Here is a 22,954-nt window from a genome sequence, read left to right as displayed (position 1 = left end):
GTGTGTGTGTGTGTGTATCCAGTGTGTGTTTGTATCCAGTGTGGGTGTTTGCAGTGTGTTTGTGTGTCCAGTGTGTGTGTGTGTCCAGTGTGTGTGTGCCCAGTTTGTGTGTTCAGTGTGTGTGTGTGTGTGTCCAGTGTGTGTGTTCAGTGTGTGTGTGTTCAGTGTGTGTCCAGTGTGTGTGTGTGATTGTGTGTTCAGTGTGTGTGTGTTAAGTGTGTGTTTGTGTTTTCAGTGTGTGTGTGTGTGTGTCCAGTGTGTCCAGTGTGTATGTGTTCAGTGTGTGTGTGTGTCCAGTGTGTGTGTGTCCAATGTGTATGTATGTGTGTGTCCAGTGTGTGTGTGTGTGTGTGTGTGTGTGTGTGTGTGTGAATCCAGTGTGTGTGTGTATGGGAATTCAATGTGTGTATGTGTGTGTGTGTCCAGTGTGTGTGTGTGGATGCGTGTCCAGTGTGTGTGTATGTCCAGTGTGTGTGTGTGTGTGTTTGTGTCCAGTGTGTGTGTGTGTTAGTGTGTGTCCAGTGTTTGTGTGTCCAGTGTGTGTGTATCCAGTGTGTGTGTGTGTGTGTGTGTCCAGTGTGTGTGTCCTTTGTGTATGTGTAAGTCCTGTGTGTGTGTGTCCAGTGTGTGTGTGTGTGTCTAGTGTGTGTGTGTGTGTGTGTGTGTGTGTGTCCAGTGTGTGTGTTTGTCCAGTGTGTGTATGTGTGTGTCTAGTGTGTGTGTGTGTGTGTGTGTGTGTGTATGTGTGTGTCCAGTGTGTGTGTTTGTCCAGTGTGTGTGTGTGTGTGTTTGTGTGTGTCCAGTGTGTGTGTTTGTGTCATTGTGTGTGTCCACTGTGTGTGTGTGTCCAGTATGTTTGTGTCCAGTGTGTGTGTTCAGTGTGTGTGTGTTTTCAGTGTGTTTTTTTGTGTGTGTGTGTGTGTCCAGTGTATGTGTGTGTGTGTGTGTGTGTGTCCGGTGTGTGTGTGTGTTTGTCCTGCGTGTGTGTGTCCAGTGTGTGTGTGTGTGTGTGTGTGTGTGTCCAGTGTGTGTGTGTCCAGTGTGAGTCTGTCCAGTGTGTGTGTGTTAGTGTGTTCAGTGTGTGTGTGTCTAGTGTGTGTGTGTGTGTGTGTGTCCCCATTGTGTTTGTGTGTGTGTGTGTGTCCAGTTTATGTGTGTGTGTGTGTGTGTGTGTCCGGTGTGTGTGTGTGTTTGTCCTGCGTGTGTGTGTCCAGTGTGTGTGTGTGTGTGTGTGTGTCCAGTGTGTGTGTGTCCAGTGTGAGTCTGTCCAGTGTGTGTGTGTTTGTCAAGTGTGTGTGTTTGTGTGTGTCCAGTGTGTGTGTCTTCAGTGTGTCTGTGTGTACAGTGTGTGTGTGTGTGTGTGTGTGTGTGTGTGTGTGTGTGTGTGTCTAGCGTGTGTGTGTTTGTCCAGTGTGATTGTGTCCAGTGTGTGTGTGTGTGTCCAGTGTGTGTGTGTCCAGTGTGTGTTTGTCCAGTGTGTGTGTGTGTCCAGTGTGTGTGTGTGTGTGTCAGTGTTACCATGGTTATTATTTACAGGGACACTGAGGAGTCAACATAAACCCTAAACCCTGGATAGAGGGGCTCAGTGAATGTGGAGTGGAATGTGTACAGGTGGGTCAGTGTGTCAGAGGAGACTCTGTAGAAGGACAGAGTGCCGGCTGGCCAGTCCAGATACACTCCTACTCTGTGGGAGCTGGAGGAGGGGACGTCTATGGTAGTGGACTTATTATTGTGACAGGCAAAGTAACTGTTGTCATAGCAGAACAGACTCCAGGACTTGTCATTGGCTCCAAGCCAACAGTCATAACCCCCTCCTCTCCTGCTGATTCCTTTATATGTCACTCCTATATCAGCCCCTCCCCCACTCCACTCTACCTCCCAGTAACAGCGCCCAGTCAGACCCTCTCTACACAACACCTGAGGCCAGAATTCAAATCTCTCTGGGTGATCAGGATACGGCTGCTCCTCTGTCCTCCTTGTCACCTTTCTGTTCTCCTCAGACAGAGAGAGGTGTCTGTTTACTGTGTTTGGGTCCAGTGTGAGATCACAGACATCTGATGGATGAAACCAGACACAATATTAGAAATCATCATCATTCACATTAGAATGTTAACTCACTTTTCACTAATTCATTTAATGTAGATGTTTCTAGGTATCAAAAGGAGAAGTTAAGGTAACTTGAGAATTGTTGAATGATCATATGTTATAATGTATGGTAATATAAAACACACTTATTCCCATTAATTACACACAAACACACATCCTGAACACACACACACATCCTGTACACACACAAACACATTGAACACACACTCACACCTGTATGCAGGCATGAACACACACACATCCTGAACACACACACACACACACACTGAACACACACACACACACATCCTGAACACACACACACAAACACACACACATCCTGAACACACACACACACACACACACATCCTGAACACACACACACAAACACACACACATCCTGAACACACACACAAACACACACATCCTGAACACACACACACAAACACACACACATCCTGAACACACACACACACACACACATCCTGAACACACACACACACACAAACACACACATCCTGAACACACACACACAAACACACACACATCCTGAACACACACACACACACATCCTGAACACACACACACACACACACACACAAACACACACATCCTGAACACACACACACAAACACACACACATCCTGAACACACACACACACACACACACATCCTGAACACACACACACAAACACACACACATCCTGAACACACACACACACACACACAAACACACACACATCCTGAACACACACACACAAACACCCTGGACACACACACCCTGAACACACACACACCTTCATGCATGCATGAACACACACACACATTTCTAAAGTAACACGAACACGCCACACACACATACACAGACACACACATTGTCAAATCAACTCTTTGTAAACTTTGGTGTCCCTGATTTCTGCTTCTGTAGAACTACAGCTGATATTTAATATGACCAAGTAAGTAACGATGGTGGTCTTTGACTTTGACTTCACTTGAATTAAGACTTATTCTTAGTCATATTCTTCACAGCAGTCAACACTCACATTTTCTAAGTCCAGGTTTCATTGTGTTCTCCCCACCATGTTCCACACTGTAGCGGTAAGCAGAAGAACAGACAGTCATTGAGGGATACACCTGAACTCACACACACACACTGGACACACACACACAACACACACACTTGACACTCACACACACATTCAGCATATCACTTTGTATAAGCGGTGGTAAGAATGTTTGTCTGTGTGTGTGTATGTGTCCAGTGTGTGTGTGAGTCTGTGTGTGTGTGTGTGTCCAGTGTGTGTGTGTGTGTGTCCAGTTTGTGTGTGTCCAGTGTGTGTGTGTGTGTGTGTGTCCAGTGTGTGTGTGTCCAGTGTGTGTGTGTGTGTCCAGTGTGTGTGTGTCCTGTGTGTGTGTCCAGTGTGTGTGTGTGTCCAGTGTGTGTGTGTGTCCAGTGTGTGTGTGTGTCCTGTGTGTGTGTGTGTCCAGTGTGTGTGTGTGTGTGTGTGTGTCCAGTGTGTGTGTGTCCAGTGTGTGTGTGTCCAGTGTGTGTGTGTGTGTGTGTGTCCAGTGTGTGTGTGTCCAGTGTGTGTGTGTGTGTCCAGTGTGTGTGTGTCCTGTGTGTGTGTGTGTCCAGTGTGTGTGTGTGTCCAGTTTGTGTGTGTGTCCAGTTTGTGTCCAGTGTGTGTCCAGTGTGTGTGTGTGTGTTTGTGTGTTCAGTTTGTGTGTGTTTGTCAAGTGAATGTGTGTGTCCACTGTTTGTGTGTGTGTGTGTATCCAGTGTGTGTGTGTGTGTGTCTGTCCAGTGTGACCAGTGTGTGTGTGTGTCCAGTGTGTTTGTGTGTTTCCAGTGTATGTGTGTGTGTCCAGTGTGAGTGAGTGTGTGTGTGTGTCCAGTGTGTGTGTGTGTGTGTGTGTCCAGTGTGTGTGTGTGTGTCTAGTGTGTGTGTGTCCAGTGTGTGTCCAATGTGTGTGTGTGTGTGTCCAGTGTGTTTGTGTGTGTGTGTCCAGTGTGTGTGTTTGTCCAGTGTTTGTGTGTGTCCAGTGTACTGATACACATGGACCCACACACACACACTGGACACACACACACACACAGGACGCACACACACACTGGACACACACACACACACACACTGGACACACACACACACACAAACACACCACACACACACACACACACACACACTCTCTTTATATAACTTAGTCCAAGTGGTGGTCAGAATGTTTGTCTTAACTAGCCTGATAACTCCAACATGTCTGATATGAACATTGACATAAACCCTCTACATACTTGAGTTTCTCCAGTCTGCAGTGTGGATCCTCCAGTCCAGCAGAGAGCAGTCTGACTCCTGAGTCTCCTGGGTGATTGTAGCTCAGGTCCAGCTCTCTCAGGTGTGAGGGGTTTGACTTCAGAGCTGAGACCAGAGAAGCACAGCCTTCCTCTGTGACTAGACAGCCTGACAGCCTGCAAAGAGTCAAATCATATTAAAACCACACTGCTATTCTTTGGTGGTCAAAATAGTGGCAGTATATTTTTTCAACATATTCAGATATATCAATGTTCTGAAACCTGCCATATCTATTCATAAAATAATGTATCATTATTAAAAATTATCATAAAATTGCTTGTAGAGAGAAACATGTATTGTACAAATATTTGAGTAGACTGACCAGAGCAGTTTAAAAAGCAGTATCAGTCAAAAGACAGACAGTGAGGTATCAGATTTAGATTGTATTGAGTATACAGTCCACACCATATCTATTTTGACAAAGGTAACATTTTAAATGTGGCTCTATACTTCAGCATTTTGGATTTGAGATCAAATGTTTCATATGAGGTGACAGTATATAATGTCACCTTTTATTTGAGGGTATTTTCATACATATCTGTTTCACCGTTTAGAAATGAAAGCACTTTATGTATCTAGTCCCCCTATTTGAAGAAGTCATAAGTATTCTGACCAATTCACTTACAGTGTATTAAAGTAGTCAAAAGTTTAGTATTTGGTCCCAAACTCGTTGGTTGCATTTGCAGTTTGTTTTGGTTGTGTTTTGGGTTATGTTTTGTCCAATAGTAACTGAATGGTGGATGATGACTGGAGTAATTTTCTGTCTAAGTGAGTAATTAACATGTTTCTAAACACTACTAAATTAATCCTGATGATGCCATGATTAATAAAAATCATGAATGAATCATGAATAATAATGAGTGAGAAAGTTACAGAGGCTACAACAAAACATGCTAACCTCTCACCATTACCAATAACAGAGGGGGTATGATCCTTGTTCCTCTGTAACTTTCTCATTCATCATCATTCACCATTCATTCATGATTATTCATAATCATAGTAGCATCCACATGAATGTAGAAGTGTTGAGAAACATATTCTATTCTTACTGACAATACAAGTGAAGTGACTCCAAAATGACAGGACATTATTCACCATTCAGTTTCTATTGGGAAAAACATCATCCAAAACACAACCAAGACAAACTGCAAATGTATTCAACAAGTTTGTAGAATCACAAGCTTGATGTAATCACTGTGGGTAAGGAATATGGGACCAAATACTAAATGTTTGACTACTTTAATAATAATATAAGTGAATATGTCCAAATTATTAAGACTTTTTCAAATGGGAGAACTAGACACATAAAGTGCTTTCATTTCTAAACAGTAAAACAGATATGTATGAAAATATCCTCAAATAAAAGGTGACATTCTGTAGTGTTGCCTAATATGAAACATTATATCTCAAATCCAAAATGCTGGAGCATAGCACCAAATGTAAAACTGTAAGCTTCACTGTCCAAACACATATGGTGTGGACTATGTGTGCCTGGTAAACACATGTGGATCTGGTGAACAGTTATCACTTGTTGACTAACTACAGGAATACTGACCTCAGAGTCTCCAGTTTACAGTGGGGATTCCCCAAGACAGCAGAGAGCAGCTTCACTCCTGAATCCTTCAGGACATTGTTACTCAGATCCAGCTCTCTCAGGTGTGAGGGGTTTGACTTCAGAGCTGAGACCAGAGAAGCACAGCCTTCCTCTGTGACTAGACAGCCTGACAGCCTGCAAAGAGTCAAATCATATTAAAACCACACTGCTATTCTTTGGTGGTGAAAATAGTGGCAGTATATTTTTTCAACATTTTCATTTATACCAGTGTCCTGAAACCTGCCACATATATATAATTATTAGAAAAACTCATAATATTGTGTGTAGAGAGAAAAATGTATAGTACAAATATTTGAGTAGAGTGACCAGAGCAGTTTAAAAAGCAGTATCAGTCAAAAGACAGACAGTGAGGTATCAGATTTAGATTGTATTGAGTATACAGTCCACACCATATCTAGTTTGACAGTGAAGCTAACAGTTTAAATGTGGCTCTATACTCCATCATTTTGTATTTCAGATCAAATGTTTCATATGAGGTGACAGTATATAATGTCACCTTTTATTTGAGGGTATTTTAATACATATCTGTTTCACCGTTTAAAAATGAAAGCACTTAATGTATCTATTCCCCCCATTTGACAAAGTCATAAGTATTCTGACCAATTCACTTATAGTGTATTAAAGTAGTCAAAGGTTTAGTATTTGGTCCCAAACTCGTTGGTTGCATTTGCAGTTTGTTTTGGTTGTGTTTTGGGTTATGTTTTGTCCAATAGTAACTGAATGGTGGATGATGACTGGAGTAATTTTCTGTCTAAGTGAGTAAATAACATCTTTCTAAACATTACTAAATTAATCCTGATGATGCCATGATTAATAAAAATCATGAATGAATCATGAATAATAATGAGTGAGAAAGTTACAGAGGCTACAACAAAACATGCTAACCTCTCACCATTACCAATAACAGAGGGGGTATGATCCTTGTTCCTCTGTAACTTTCTCATTCATCATCATTCACGATTCATTCATGATTATTCATAATCATGGTAGCATCCACATGAATGTAGAAGTGTTCAGAAACATCTTCTATTCTTACTGACAATACAAGTGAAGTGACTCCAAAATGACAGGACATTATTCACCATTCAGTTTCTATTGGGAAAAACATCATCCAAAACACAACCAAAACAAACTGCAAATGTATTCAACAAGTTTGTAGAGTCACAAGCTTGATGTAATCACTGCAGGTAAGGAATACGGGACCAAATACTAAACTTATGACTAAATGAATTTGTCCAAATAATTACGACTTCTTCAAATGGGAGAACTAGACACATAAAATGCTTTCATTTCTAAACGGTAAAACAGATATGTATGAAAAACCTAAAATAAAAGGTGACATTCTGTACTGTTGCCTAATATGAAACATTATATCTCAAATCCAAAATGCTGGAGCATAGTGCCAAATGTAAAACTGTAAGCTTCACTGTCCAAACACATATGGTGTGGACTATGTGTGCCTGGTAAACACATGTGGATCTGGTGAACAGTTATCACTTGTTGACCAACTACAGGAATACTGACCTCAGAGTCTCCAGTTTACAGTGGGGATTCCCCAGTCCAGCAGAGAGCAGCTTCACTCCTGAATCCTTCAGGTCATTGTTACTCAGATCCAGCTCTCTCAGGTGTGAGGGGTTTGACTTCAGAGCTGAGACCAGAGAAGGACAGCCTTCCTCTGTGACTAGACAGCCTGACAGCCTGCAAAGAGTCAAATCATATTAAAACCACACTGCTATTCTTTGGTGGTGAAAATTGTGGCAGTATATTTTTACAACATATTCAGATATATCAGTGTCCTGAAACCTGCCATATCCATTCATAAATGAATGTATCATTATTAGAAATGATCATAATATTGCTTGTTGAGAGAAACATGTATAGTACAAATATTTGAGTAGACTGACCAGAGCAATTTAAAAAGCAGTATCAGTCAAAAGACAGACAGTGAGGTATCAGATTTACCGTATTTTCCGCACTATAAGGCGCACCGGAGTATAAGCCGCAGCAGCTAAATTGAATGATGTGTACATATATAAGCCGCACTGGACTATAAGCCGCAGGTGTTTTAATGTTTAATTACCATATGTAAGGGTTCGTGCACAGAGGGGATTGTCGGGAAAGAGATGGCTGCTTGAGGAAGCTCCCATTTATTAACATTTCAACAAACAAGTTGCATATTTGCATAACGTATTCCAGCAAAATTAGTTAATAGCGTCACAATCATTTAACCACTTAACTTTGGTTATTTTTGAAAAACCTTGAAAAAGTGTGCACATCTTTGAATATTTATCTACATTATAGCCTACAGTAGTACCATAACAAAAAACAAAGCTTACAGCGCTTGACGAGGCAATATCAATGGCTAAATTAAATGTGTTTTTTTTAAAGTGCAAAATAAAGTGCCTGTAACACGACAGTAAGCGCGTAAGCCTAAAGTTGCAGCAACACGGCTGCTTAAAATATTTGGTAATCAGCCTACCAGAAAAGTCATTAATCCTCGTCTTCATCTTTTAGGCTAAGGTGCAGTACACGGCTGTAACCAGAAAAGTCAAGTCATTAATCCTCATCTCCGTCTTCTTCCTGCGTACTAAAACCACCAAAGTCCTCATCTTCAGTGTCGGAAACGAACAGGCTCAGGGTGGCTTCGTCAGCCACTCTCCTCTCTCCTTCGTTGACGCTCTCAAAACCAACGAACTCCTCTTCGTCACTGTCGGAATCTAACAGCCTCTGAAGGGCCTCAGCTGTGGCGGCGTCCTCCTCTTCATCACGCAGCAGTCCAGCCTTCCGGAACCCGTTAATGATCGTGGATGTTTTGACACTCCTCCACGCTATCAGGATCCACTCGCAAACTTGAGCGAAAGTTGCTTTTCGCATGCGACCAGTTTTGGTGAATGATTTATCGCCGCTAGTCATCCACGCCTCCCACTGAATGCGTAGTGCCACTTTGAAAGCACGATTGACACTGATGTCGAGTGGCTGCAGATGCTTCGTTGTGCCCCCAGGAATCACAGCTGGAATCGAGTTTGTGCTCTTGATGGCTGCTTTCACATAATCCGTTATATGGGCCCTCATGCTGTCCAAAACGAGCAAAGCTTTTTTTGGGCGAAAGAATCCTCCAGGGCGCTTGACGTAGCACTCATTCAGCCACTCATTCAGCCACTCATTCAGCCACTCATTCAGCCACTCATTCATTACGCTTTCCATCATCCACCCTTTCTTGTTGACTTTAAAGGAGATGCCGTTCAGGATCTTTTCTTTTGGCATTGTAATCCGTTTAAAAATCACCATTGGCGGAAGCTTTAATCCAGATGCTGTGCAGCCAAGAACACAAGTGAAATTCGTTCTCTCGTGGCCTGTGGTTCTCAACGTGATGGACGATTCACCTTTCTTGTTAACAGTCCTAGTGAGAGGCAGGTCAAACGTCAAAGGCACTTCATCCATTTTTATGATCTGGTCCGGTCCGATGGAATATTCCTCTGTCATTCTTTGTGTGAATTCGCCGAAGTTTGTTATTTTTTCCTGGTAGTCGGGAGGGAGTTGCTGACACACAGTCGTCCGCGCCCTGATGGAGAGTCCCTTTCGTCTCATAAATCTGAAACACCAGGATGGTCCACCTCTAAAATTTTCAATTTTCATTTCGGTGGTGACTGTTTCAGCTTTCAGTCGGATCTGCACGGTGGAAACACCTCGGCCGTCTGCTCTCTGTGTGTTCACCCAATCTTCAAGAAAGTCTTCAAGTTCGGGCCATCTGCTTTTATTACCTCTTTGCATTGAGACAGTTCTTCCCGCTGGCGTCTCCAACGTCTCACCATTGACTCATTGATGCCAAGGCTACGTGCAGCAGCTCTATTTCCTTCTTTTACAGCCAGATTGACTGCCTTTAACTTAAAAGCTGCATCATATGCATTTCTACGTTTGTTTTCCATAATGAGGGTTTGTGCATGAAAACTTCCTTTGCACAAACTGTCTCGCTCTCGTAATGTCTGTCTGTCTTGCTCTCGTTCTGTCTCTCGTTCTGTCTCTCGTACCACTCTCGGTTCCACTTTTACTTTTGCGCGCTACCTGTCTCACTCTTTTCCGGCCTCCAGCTTTTCCTGCTGGAGCCCGCCGCTTAAAGGTGGGGGGCGCGGACCGGTCATAGAGCCCATAGAGTTAAAGTTGGTGGACTGTAACCTGTAAAATCCATAGATTTAGGAGGTCTTCTAGTGGCCGTTAGCTGTAAAAATCCATACATTAGCCGCACCGTTATATAAGCCGCAGGGGTCGAAAAATTGGAAAAAAGGCGCGGCTTATAGTCCGAAAATTACGGTAGATTGTATTGAGTATACAGTCCACACCATATACAGTGGGGAAAAAAAGTATTTAGTCAGCCACCAATTGTGCAAGTTCTCCTACTTAAAAAGATGAGAGAGGCCTGTAATTTTCATCATAGGTACACGTCAACTATGACAGACAAATTGAGGGAAAAAAATCCAGAAAATCACATTGTAGGATTTTTTATGAATTTATTTGCAAATGATGGTGGAAAATAAGTATTTGGTCACCTACAAACAAGCAAGATTTCTGGCTCTCACAGACCTGTAACTTCTTCTTTAAGAGGCTCCTCTGTCCTCCACTCGTTACCTGTATTAATGGCACCTGTTTGAACTTGTTATCAGTATAAAAGACACCTGTCCACAACCTCAAACAGTCACACTCCAAACTCCACTATGGCCAAGACCAAAGAGCTGTCAAAGGACACCAGAAACAAACTTAAAAAGATGAGAGAGGCCTGTAATTTTCATCATATGTACACGTCAACTATGACAGACAAAATGAGGAAAAAAAATCCAGAAAATCACATTGTAGGATTTTTAATGAATTTATTTGCAAATTATGGTGGAAAATAAGTATTTGGTCAATAACAAAAGTTTCTCAATACTTTGTTATATACCCTTTGTTGGCAATGACACAGGTCAAACGTTTTCTGTAAGTGTTCACAAGGTTTTCACAAACTGTTGCTGGTAATTTGGCCCATTCCTCCATGCAGATCTCCTCTAGAGCAGTGATGTTTTGGGGCTGTCGCTGGGCAAAACGGACTTTCAACTCCCTCCAAAGATTTTCTATGGGGTTGAGATGTGGAGACTGGCTAGGCCACTCCAGGACCTTGAAATGCTTCTTACGAAGCCACTCCTTCGTTGCCCGGGCGGTGTGTTTGGGATCATTGTCATGCTGAAAGACCCAGCCACATTTAATCTTCAATGCCCTTGCTGATGGAAGGAGGTTTTCACTCAAAATCTCATGATACATGGCCCCATTCATTCTTTCCTTTACACGGATCAGTCGTCCTGGTCCCTTTGCAGAAAAACAGCCCCAAAGCATGATGTTTCCACCCCCATGCTTCACAGTAGGTATGGTGTTCTTTGGATGCAACTCAGCATTCTTTGTCCTCCAAACACGACGAGTTGAGTTTTTACCAAAAAGTTATATTTTGGTTTCATCTGACCATATGACATTCTCCCAATCCTCTTCTGGATCATCCAAATGCACTCTAGCAAACTTCAGACGGGCCTGGACATGTACTGGCTTAAGCAGGGGGACACGTCTGGCACTGCATGATTTGAGTCCCTGGCGGCGTAGTGTGTTACTGATGGTAGGCTTTGTTACTTTGGTCCCAACTCTCTGCAGGTCATTCACTAGGTCCCCCCGTGTGGTTCTGGGATTTTTGCTCACCGTTCTTGTGATCATTTTGACCCCACGGGGTGAGATCTTGCATGGAGCCCCAGATCGAGGGAGATTATCAGTGGTCTTGTATGTCTTCCATTTCCTAATAATTGCTCCCACAGTTGATTTCTTCAAACCAAGCTGCTTACCTATTGCAGATTCAGTCTTCCCAGCCTGGTGCAGGTCTACAATTTTGTTTCTGGTGTCCTTTGACAGATCTTTGGTCTTGGCCATAGTGGAGTTTGGAGTGTGACTGTTTGAGGTTGTGGACAGGTGTCTTTTATACTGATAACAAGTTCAAACAGGTGCCATTAATACAGGTAACGAGTGGAGGACAGAGGAGCCTCTTAAAGAAGAAGTTACAGGTCTGTGAGAGCCAGAAATCTTGCTTGTTTGTAGGTGACCAAATACTTATTTTCCACCATCATTTGCAAATAAATTCATAAAAAATCCTACAATGTGATTTTCTGGATTTTTTTCCCTCAATTTGTCTGTCATAGTTGACGTGTACCTATGATGAAAATTACAGGCCTCTCTCATCTTTTTAAGTGGGAGAACTTGCACAATTGGTGGCTGACTAAATACTTTTTTTCCCCACTGTATGTATTTTGACAGTGAAGCTAACATTTTAAATGTGTCTCTATACTCCAGCATTTTGGATTTGAGATCAAATGTTTCATACGAGGTGACAGTATATAATGTCACATTTTATTTGAGGATATTTTAATACATATCTGTTTCACCGTTTAGAAATGAAAGCACTTTATGAATCTAGTCCCCCTATTTGAAGAAGTCATAAGTATTCTGACCAATTCACTTATAGTGTATTAAAGTAGTCAAAAGTTTAGTATTTGGTCCCAAACTCATTGGTTGCATTTGCAGTTTGTTTTGGTTGTGTTTTGGGTTATGTTTTGACCTAAAGTAACTGAATGGTGGATGATGACTGGATTAATTTTCTGTCTAAGTGAGAAGACAACATGTTTCTAAACACTACTAAATTAATCCTAATGATGCCATGATTAATAAAAATAATGAATGAATCATGAATAATAATGAATGAGAAAGTTACAGAGGCTACAACAAAACATGCTAACCTCTCACCATTAACATCACATAAACGGTGACATTCTGTACTGTTGCCTAATATGAAACATTCTATCTAAAATCCAAAATGCTGGAGCATAGCACCAAATTTAAAACTGTAAGCTTCACTGTCCAAACACATATGGTGTGGACTATATGTGCCTGGTAAACACATGTGGATCTGGTGAACAGTTATCACTTGTTGACCAACTACAGGAATACTGACCTCAGAGTCTCCAGTTTACAGTGGGGATTCCCCAGTCCAGCAGAGAGCAGCTTCACTCCTGAATCCTTCAGGTCATTGTTACTCAGGTCCAGCTCTCTCAGGTGTGAGGGGTTTGACTTCAGAGCTGAGACCAGAGAAGCACAGCCTTCCTCTGTGACTAGACAGCCTGACAGCCTGCAAAGAGTCAAATCATATTAAAACCACACTGCTATTCTTTGGTGGTGAAAATAGTGGCAGTATATTTTTTTCAACATATTCAGATATATCAGTGTCCTGAAACCTGCCATATCTATTCATAAATTATCAAAGTATTGCTTGTAGAGAGACAAATATAAAAGTACAAATACAGTGGTGTGAAAAAGTGTTTGCCCCCTTCCTGATTTGTTATTTGTTTGCATGTTTGTCACACTTAAATGTTTCAGATCATCAAACAAATTTAAATATTAGTCAAAGATAACACAAGTAAACACAAAATGCAGTTTTGAAATGAAGGTTGTTATTATTAAGGGAAAACAAAATCCAAACCTACATGGCCCTGTGGGAAAAAGTGTTTGCCCCCCCTGTTATAACACAACTCAACTGTGGTTTATCACACCTGAGTTCAATTCCTCTAGCCACACCCAGGCCTGATTACTGCCTCACCTGTTCTCAATCAAGGAATCACTTAAATAGGACCTGCCTGACAAAGTTAAGTAGACCAAAAGATCCTCAAAAGCTAGACATCATGCCGAGATCAAAGAAATTCAGGAACAAATGAGAAAGAAAGTAATTGAGATCCATCAGTCTGGAAAAGGTTATAAAGCCATTTCTAAAGCTTTGGGACTCCAGCGAACCACAGTGAGAGCCATTATCCACAAATGGCGAAAACATGGAACAGTGGTGAACCTTTCCAGGAGTGACCGGCCGACCAAAATAACCCCAAGAGCGTAGCGACGACTCATCCAAGAGATCACAAAAGACCCCACAACAACATCCAAAGAGCTGCAGGCCTCACTTACTCAGTTAAAGTCAGTGTTCATGACTCCACCATAAGAAAGAGACTGGGCAGAAATGGCCTGCATGGCAGAGTTCCAAGACGAAAACCACTGCTGAGCAAAAAAACCATTAAGGCTCGTCTCGTTTTTGCCAGAAAAACTCTTGATGATCCCCAAGACCTTTGGGAAAATACTCTGTGGACTGACGAGACAAAAGTTGCACTTTTTGGAAGGTGTGTGTCCCATTACATCTGGCATAAAAGTAACACCGTATTTCAGAAAAAGAACATCATACCAACAGTAAAATATGGTGGTGGTAGTGTGATGGTCTGGGCCTGTTTTGCTGCTTCAGGACCTGGAAGACTTGCTGTGATAAATGGAACCATGAATTCTGCTGTCTACCAAAAAATCCTGAAGGAGAATGTCCGGCCATCTGTTTGTGACCTCAAGCTGAAGCAAACTTGGATTCTGCAGCAGGACAATGATCCAAAACACACCAGCAAGTTCACCTCTGAATGGCTGAAGAAAAACAAAATGAAGACTTTGGAGTGCCCTAGTCAAAGTCCTGACCTGAATCCTATTGAGATGCTGTGACATGACCTTAAAAAGGCAGTTCATGCTCGAAAACCCTCCAATGTGGCTGAATTACAACAATTCTGCAAAGATGAGTGGGCCAAAATTCCTCCACAGCGCTGTAAAAACTTAATTGGAATTCAAATGTTTGATTGCAGTTGTTGCTGCTAAGGGTGGCCCAACCAGTTATTAGGTTGTAGGGGGCAATCACTTTTTCACACAGGGCCTGGTGGGTTTGGATTTTGTTTTCCCTTAATAATAACAACCTTCATTTCAAAACTGCATTTTGTGTTTACTTGTGTTATCTTTGACTAATATCTAAATTTGTTTGATGATCTGAAACATTTAAGTGTGACAAACATGCAAACAAATAAGAAATCAGAAAGGGGGCGAACACTTTTTCACACCACTGTAAAACTGTAAGCTTCACTGTCCAAACACATATGGTGTGGACTATGTGTGCCTGGTAAACACATGTGGATCTGGTGAACAGTTATCACTTGTTGACCAACTACAGGAATACTGACCTCAGAGTCTCCAGTTTACAGTGGGGATTCCCCAGTCCAGCAGAGAGCAGCTTCACTCCTGAATCCTTCAGGTCATTGTTACTCAGATCCAGCTCTCTCAGGTGTGAGGGGTTTGACTTCAGAGTTGAGACCAGAGAAGCACAGCCTTCCTCTGTGACTAGACAGCCTGACAGCCTGTAAAGAGTCAAATCATATTAAAACCACACTGCTATTCTTTGGTGGTGAAAATAGTGGCAGTATATTTTTTCAACATTTTCAGATACATCAGTGTCCTGAAACCTGCCATATCTATTCATAAATTAATGTATCATTATTAGAAATGACAAATTATCAAAGTATTGCTTGTAGAGAGAAAAATATAAAGTACAAATATTTGAGTAGACTGACCAGAGCAGTTTAAAAAGCAGTATCAGTCAAAAGACTGACAGTGAGGTATCAGATTTAGATTGTATTGAGTATACAGTCCACACCATATCTATTGTGACAGTGAAGCTAACATTTTAAATGTGGCTCTGTACTCCAGCATTTTGGATTTGAGATCAAATGTTTCATATGAGGTGACAGTATATAATGTCACCTTTTATTTGAAGGTATTTTTATACAAGTCTCTTTCACCTTTTAGAAAAATAAAAGCACTTTACGTGTCTAGTCCCCCTATTTCAAGAAGTCATAAGTATTCTGACCAATTCACTTATAGTGTATTAAAGTAGTCAAAAGTTGAGTATTTAGTCCCAAACTCATTGGTTGCATTTGCAGTTTGTTTTGGTTGTGTTTTGGGATATGTTTTGTCCAATAGTAACTGAATGGTGGATGATGACTGGAGTAATTTTCTGTCTAAGTGAGTAATTAACATGTTTCTAAACACTACTAAATTAATCCTGATGATGCCTTGATTAAGAAAAATCATGAATGAATCATGAATAATAATGAATGAGAAAGTTACAGAGGCTACAACAAAACATGCTAACCTCTCACCATTAACATCAAATAAAAAGGTGACATTCTGTACTGTTGCCTAATATGAAACATTATATCTCAAATCCAAAATGCTGGAGCATAGCACCAAATGTAAAACTGTAAGCTTCACTGTCCAAACACATATGGTGTGGACTATGTGTGCCTGGTAAACACATGTGGATCTGGTGAACAGTTATCACTTGTTGACCAACTACAGGAATACTGACCTCAGAGTCTCCAGTTTACAGTGGGGATTCCCCAGTCCAGCAGAGAGCAGATTCACTCCTGTATCCTTCAGGTCATTGTTACTCAGATCCAGCTCTCTCAGGTGTGAGGGGTTTGACTTCAGAGCTGAGACCAGACAAGCACAGCCTTTCTCAGTGACTCCACAGCCTGACAGCCTGACAGAGAGATCATCATGATTTCACAAACACACTGTTAATTTAACACCAGTAGTGTAGAAGGACAATGGCAGAAGGACAATGGCAGATGCATTTGGTTTATTCTCTTAAACAACATATAGATTCATCTTCTGTCTCCTAGAATTGTATGGTCATATTGTTATACTAATTTGAAGATCAATGCATTGATTCAATATGTTTTTCAATAATACATATATTTCTCTAAACTGAACATTTCTTCCTGATGATTAGTACTTAAATGTCATTTTATGTACTCACAGAGCAGCTCTGGAAGCTTTGACCACTGGCAGCAGCCTCAGAAGACCTTCCTCTGACCTGAAGTATTTCTTCAGGTCAAACACATCCAGCTCCTTTTCTGAAGTCAGCAACACAAAGACCAGAGCTGACCACTGTGCAGGTGACAGTTCTTCTTTTGAGAGACTTCCTGATCTCAGGTAGCTTTGGATCTCCTCCACTAGAGAATGGTCATTCAGTTCATTCAGACAGTGGAACAGATTGATGCACCTCTCTGGAGAGGGATTCTCCCTGATCTTCTTCTTGATGTACTTGACTGTTTCTTCATGGCTCTGTGAGCTGCTTCTTGTCTTTGTCAGTAGACCTCGTAAGTGCTTCTGATTGGACTCCAGTGAGAGGCCCAGAAGGAAGCGGAGGAAAAGGTCCAGGATTCCCATCTCACTTTGTAAGGCTTTATCCACAGCACTCTTGAAGACAGTAACTTCAGTAACTTGCGGTTCGGCCATTAGATTCTCATTGTTGTTGATGAATGAGAGGAACACATATACAGCAGCCAGAAACTCCTGAATGCTCAGATGCACGAAGCAGTACACCTTGTCCTGGTACAGCACACATTCCTCTTTAAAGAGCTGTGTGCACAATCCTGAGTACACTGAGGCTTCATTGACATCAATGCCAGCCTCTTTCAGGTCTTCTTCATAGAAAATCAGATTGCCCTTCATAAGCTCTTGAAAAGCCAGTTTTCCCAGTGACAGAATGCTCTCTTTATTCCAGTGTGGAACTGTCTCTTCTTTCCCAAGATACTTTTCATTCTTCTGTTTGGTATGAAACTCCACAAGGTGTGAGTACATCTCAGTCAGAGTCTTGGGCATCTCTTCTCTCTTATGTTTCAACATGTGTTCAAGGACTGTTGCAGAAATCCAACAGAAGACTGGAATGTGGCACATGATGTGGAGGCTCCTTGATGTCTTTATGTGTGAGATGATTCTGCTGGCCAGGTCCTCATCACTGAATCTCTTCCTGAAGTACTCCTCCTTCTGTGGGTCATTGAACCCTCGTACCTCTGTCACCTGGTCAACACACCCTGAAGGGATCTGATTGGCTGCTGCAGGTCGGGTAGTTATCCAGAGGAGAGCAGAGGGAAGCAGATTTCCCTTGATGAGATTTGTCAGCAGAACATCCACTGAGGTTGACTCTGTGACGTCACAGCAGATCTTGTTCTTCTGGAAGTCTAGGGGCAGTCGGCACTCATTCAGACCATCAAAGATGAACAGAACTTTGTACTTGTCGTAGTTGGATATTATTGATTCTTTGGTTTCCATTGAGAAGTGACTGAGAAGTTCAATCAATGTGTGTTTTTCCCCGTTCATCAAATTCAGCTCCCGAAAAGGGAATGAAAATACAAATTGGACATCCTGATTTGCTTTTCCTTCAGCCCAGTCCAGAATGAACTTCTGCACAGAGACTGTTTTTCCAATGCCAGCGACTCCCTTTGTCAGCACAGTCCTGATAGGCTTGTCTTGTCCAGTTAAGGGTCTGAAGATGTCGTTACATTTGATTGCAGTCTCTGGTCTTGCTTGTTTCCTGGTTGTTGTCTCAATCTGTCTCAGCTCATGTTCATTATTGACCTCTCCTGTTCCACCCTCTGTGATGTAGAGCTCTGTGTAGATCTTATTGAGAAGTGTTGGGTTTCCTTGTTTAGCGATCCCCTCAAATACACATTGAAACTTCTTCTTTAGATTAGATTTGAGTTCACGTTGGCAAATCACAGCAAGCTCATCTGAATGAAGAACTAACACAGATTATATTAATATTAAGTCTGTTTTAAAGCCTACAGTATTGTAAGGATGTTTTCTAAAGTTTACTCTCTTAACTGTTTTCATAATGCATTACAGACTGGTGTGACTGATTTATATCATTATTGATGGTATTATTAATGTTGAAAACTAGGCCAAAACATAGACCCTGATAGGCCTACATGTTATTTCAGACAGCCTCCAGTAGCCTGGGCAACATGTAGGCAAGATGTAAGCTGAATGATTTACCAGCTTGCTTAGTTCAAATTGACAGATTCATTTATTTAACATGAATAACAAGACGATTTTGAGGTAGGAAGTGCTTCTGTTACCAAGTAACCTGCTGGAATAGGCTACTGAGAATGGGGTCGTTATTTCAATCAATGAATCAAATATTAATAATATGATAATGAACTGATTAGGACAATGCTTGTCAACAACAGCCAGGTAATATTTTTTTAAATCTGTTGCCCCTGCTGCTACTTGATGAGGTCACTAGGTGTAGTATTAAGGCTGCTACAATATCATTGAGTTACACAGCTACTTTAGCTGTACTTTAGCTACAGCTTTTAAATGTTTGTTATAAAACAGCATTCAACATGAGGCAGACAGCTCTTACTTTTCTCCAGTGTGTCAGCAAGCTCCTTCTGGTTCATTTTCCTCAGGACGTGCAGTGTGATCTTCAGAGCCCCCTCTCTGGCACTGCTCTCCTGCTTCTCATCTTCAGCGTCCACCACTTCCTTATCCTGCTTCTGACTCTCAAAGCCTCCTGGGAATTCTGGACTAAGAATCCTCTTGAACATCTTCAGCTCATTCTTCACAAATGTCATAATATTCTCTTCAAGCAACTGAAATAAATCAAGTAAATAAGTTAAGCTAGAGAAGAAATGCTTTCTCATTAACACATGAATGAATGATTGACAGATCAACTTTACTTGAGGTAAACAAAAACAAATGTACATAACAGAACCACATACACTGAATATGGAGGCCAGGTCTGTTTGATGACTCTGGGAAGACTGACCACTGAGAATCTCTGACTCTGATCTCTCCTGTTGGTTTCTGTGGACAAAACATCAGATTACATTTCCTCATCCAGGGAGTACACGTACACACACACACATACACATGTACACACACACACACACGTACACACACACACACACACACACACACACACACACACACACACACACACACACACACACACACACACACACACACACACACACACACACACACACACACACACACACACACACACACACAGGGAGGGAATGTAGTGTTTGTTTAATATTGTTTCAGGACTATGAAAATGGAAAAAAGGGTTAGCCTATGGATTATGAAAACAACAAAAAGAAATGGGAAAATGGGAGAGGAGAAATGACTAGAGACAGTGTTGTTTAACTCACTGAACATGACCCATGAGTTCTTCTTACCTTTGTTCAGTAGAAAAGTCTCCCTCTCTAAAGTGTTCAGGAAGACCCATAGACCAGTCACTCTTCATGGACACACAGCTGGGTACAGGGGAGGCTGGTCTCTCCTGCTTGATTGGACTTCAACACAACAGAGACAAACATTACGTCTCTCATCTACTCTGAGCTCAGATGGGGAAACAAGAGTTTCATTCCAAAACGCTATGTATCCATTTTCAGAAATGTTGGTCAATTTGCTTTTATTGTTTAAAGAAATTCTGAAAGAGATTGGTGTGTTTTTTCACTAGCTAATCATGGTATACGATTGTTCAATGACAGACATGTATTTGTTTAAAATCTATCACTTGATGGTTTCATTTCAGAGAGACAAATAATCATGATTTTTTTGCACAATGCTATATCTGCCTCACTCTCAGAGAAATAATTAGTACTGCTAGGTTTACACAGTAATAATATATATCTGCCTCACTCTCAGAGAAATAAGTAGTACTGCTAGGTTTTACACAGTAATAATATATATCTGCCTCACTCTCAGAGAAATAAGTGCCTCACTCTCAGAGAAATAAGTAGTACTGCTAAGTTTTACATAGTGAAATGTGACCGATCAGCTCAATTTTATGTAGCAAAATTTGAAATTTGTGTTTTTTACATTGGATAAAAGTAGAGACTCAGCTAGAAAAAGGTATATCATACACTACAGTTGAGGAACAATGGGAAAGTAATTCTGCTTTGAAAGATGATAAACTTGTAACCTCTCTTTGAGAACATGGCCTTTGAAAGTTTTGGTACACCTACTGAAGAGCTCTTCTTTATCTACAGTGGTGTTACTTTGGCAGATAATGTCACCCATCTAAATAAATAGTATATATATAAATAAATAAATAAATATATATATATATAGTTAACTAAATGTATGGTGTTTTTGGTTTATGTCAGTTTCATTGTTTGTCATGCTATAAATGGTTATTTTATGGTTGTAAGTTGTACAATGAACTAGAAAATGTCATATTTTGTAATTCTGAGCAATTACTACTTTGGTAAGGATATACACTTTATTCAGTACTACTGCAGTTTCTAAATAATTCCAATAGATGGCAGCATAAGACCATGAATGACATTTCAGAAGGTTAGTTTAGTTTTCTCCCTGGATACACCACCACTCCCCCTCACAGGAAAACTCCTGCACACGCTTTTTACTGTCCCTTTCCACACTGCTAACGCAAGAGGAACGACTGAAAAAGCATTTAACAGATTACTGTGAAGTAATATAATGATGATTCATGTTTATTATTACCTGTTTTTATGCTCATGTTTTGAAATTATACTTCATTACTATAACGATGATCAATAAGCCTGAACATTAATTTAGTCACCTCTGGTCGAGAAAAACGTATTTTCCTAGTACATTCATTGTCAGATTCATCAACCAGCAGCGAGCACTCTGCCTTCTAGCACAAGCGACGGGCATGTTGAGGTACATTTGCTAACCGGGAGGGTTGCATGATGTAATTTATTGGCGGGCTGGAAGACGCACTCTTGTCTTACCTATTCCGAGGTTGTTTAATCGATATATTAGTTATTTTTAAATGCATGTATACTAGGGTTGAGGTTGGAGCATCTGACTAGTGATTATTTACCAGGGGTTCAACACCTGCTATAGTCACTATTTAATTGCTCTTCCAATAGCATCACAGGCCTAATACGAGATATATAGCTAACTAAAGTAATGAGTGACCATTTTAGAAAATCATGGGACATATATACTATTTGGTTGCATGCTATTTTATGTCAATCATATTGCTGCTTGTAGCCTATAACTGATGCTTCGTGGTCTTATGCTGCCATCTATTGGAAACATTTAGCAAATCAAAGTTATTAATTCACGTACAGACATTGGTGAGGCAGCTGAGAATAAAGTGTATTTTTCTTGTTAATTCCTTAGATCAGTCTCAAACCTGCCCCACCTATCCCACGCCAATTGCTGGACTTTCATACAGAGGTTACTAGGTCACCCAGTTCAAGCCACATTTGAAAAATAAAACAAAAGTGTCTTATTTATCAAGTGTTCTGTCTTGCAATAATAAATATCATAAAATAACTAATAACAAAAAAATAGCAAAATGTTTGACAGGTTTTGATTAACAAAAAATGTAAAATGCTATTTAGTACTATAATTGTATTTACTAAGATAATATTATTACTAAAATAGTTTCTAAAAGTGTTCTAGGCTACACTACCCTAGAATTAGGGTTAAGGTTAAGGCTAAAATAGAATTAGGGTTAAGGGTTAAGGTTAAAATACGTTATACCTAGGGTTAGAGTTTCTGTATTGCACTTTGTGACATCTGCTGGTGTAAAAAGGGCTTTATAAATACTTTTGATTGATTGATTGTTAGGTTTACTGTTTTTAAGGCTAAAAACTGCATGGGTTTATAGCTCTCTTGCTCCTCCTTGTGGCCGTATGTGGGTACTACATAACTCATTCATGACACTTGCTAGGCTCATAATCTGAGGTAGCAACTGTGTCAGATCTACAAATCCATTAGCTAGACCACCCGATTAGACAACAATCACCCCATTATACCCATTTGGTTTGCAACTCAGTGAACCTGCGCAGCCTTCGCTCAATTTGATGCCTGAACAAAGGTTTCGATACATATCAAATTACCCAGCAGCCATTTAGAAACAACAAATCGTCAAAGAAAAATGGTTATTTCTTAATTTAAAAATGTATTCTGGCTGTTTAAATCGGCCACATCTTGAAAAAGAGGACAGGGACATGCGTTTTGTTTAGGTTGTACACCCTTTTCTGAAAACAAATATGGTTAACCATGACCAGAAACGGTTTAACGTTTGATGGATATCCGCCAGCCATCGCTTACATGTTCGGTGAACACAACGTGTACTCAGGGGAGCAGTAACCCTCTCACAGAGTATCAATAACCTTGATAATAATAAGTTACTTGAGGTAAG

General features: G+C 40.9%; 1 protein-coding gene across 1 annotated transcript; it reads right to left on the bottom strand.

Moving 5' to 3' along the window:
• Positions 1 to 1,356: 1,356 nt before the first annotated feature.
• Positions 1,357 to 19,581, bottom strand: LOC311118922 (NLR family CARD domain-containing protein 3-like). Its single transcript, XM_084193673.1, has 10 exons — positions 19,524 to 19,581; positions 19,166 to 19,394; positions 16,792 to 18,530; positions 16,322 to 16,470; positions 13,064 to 13,237; positions 7,576 to 7,749; positions 5,992 to 6,165; positions 4,379 to 4,552; positions 3,129 to 3,175; positions 1,357 to 2,054 (listed from the first exon to the last, which is right to left on the bottom strand). The coding sequence occupies exons 2-10, from the start codon at positions 19,374 to 19,376 to the stop codon at positions 1,531 to 1,533; spliced, it is 3,366 nt and encodes a 1,121-aa protein (XP_084049799.1). The 5' UTR covers positions 19,377 to 19,394; positions 19,524 to 19,581; the 3' UTR covers positions 1,357 to 1,530.
• Between the last annotated feature and the right edge of the window lie 3,373 nt (positions 19,582 to 22,954).

The sequence above is a fragment of the Coregonus lavaretus genome (genome assembly GCF_964263955.1).
Source record: "Coregonus lavaretus genome assembly, contig: HAP1_SCAFFOLD_964, whole genome shotgun sequence".
Classification (NCBI taxonomy): domain Eukaryota; kingdom Metazoa; phylum Chordata; class Actinopteri; order Salmoniformes; family Salmonidae; genus Coregonus; species Coregonus lavaretus.
Note: the sequence above shows the minus strand (reverse complement) of the source record. Positions and strands in the feature narration are given on the sequence as shown.

Bases quoted from the DNA above. Each gene is read 5' to 3' on its own strand.
- LOC311118922 (XM_084193673.1), bottom strand. From the start codon at position 19,376: ATGACATTTGTGAAGAATGAGCTGAAGATGTTCAAGAGGATTCTTAGT. The intron at 6,166-7,575 runs GTCAGTATTCCT...GACTCTTTGCAG, and splicing joins TGTAAACTGGAGACTCTGAG to GCTGTCAGGCTGTCTAGTCA. The intron at 2,055-3,128 runs GTGAGTGTTGAC...TTCATCCATCAG, and splicing joins GAAACCTGGACTTAGAAAAT to ATGTCTGTGATCTCACACTG.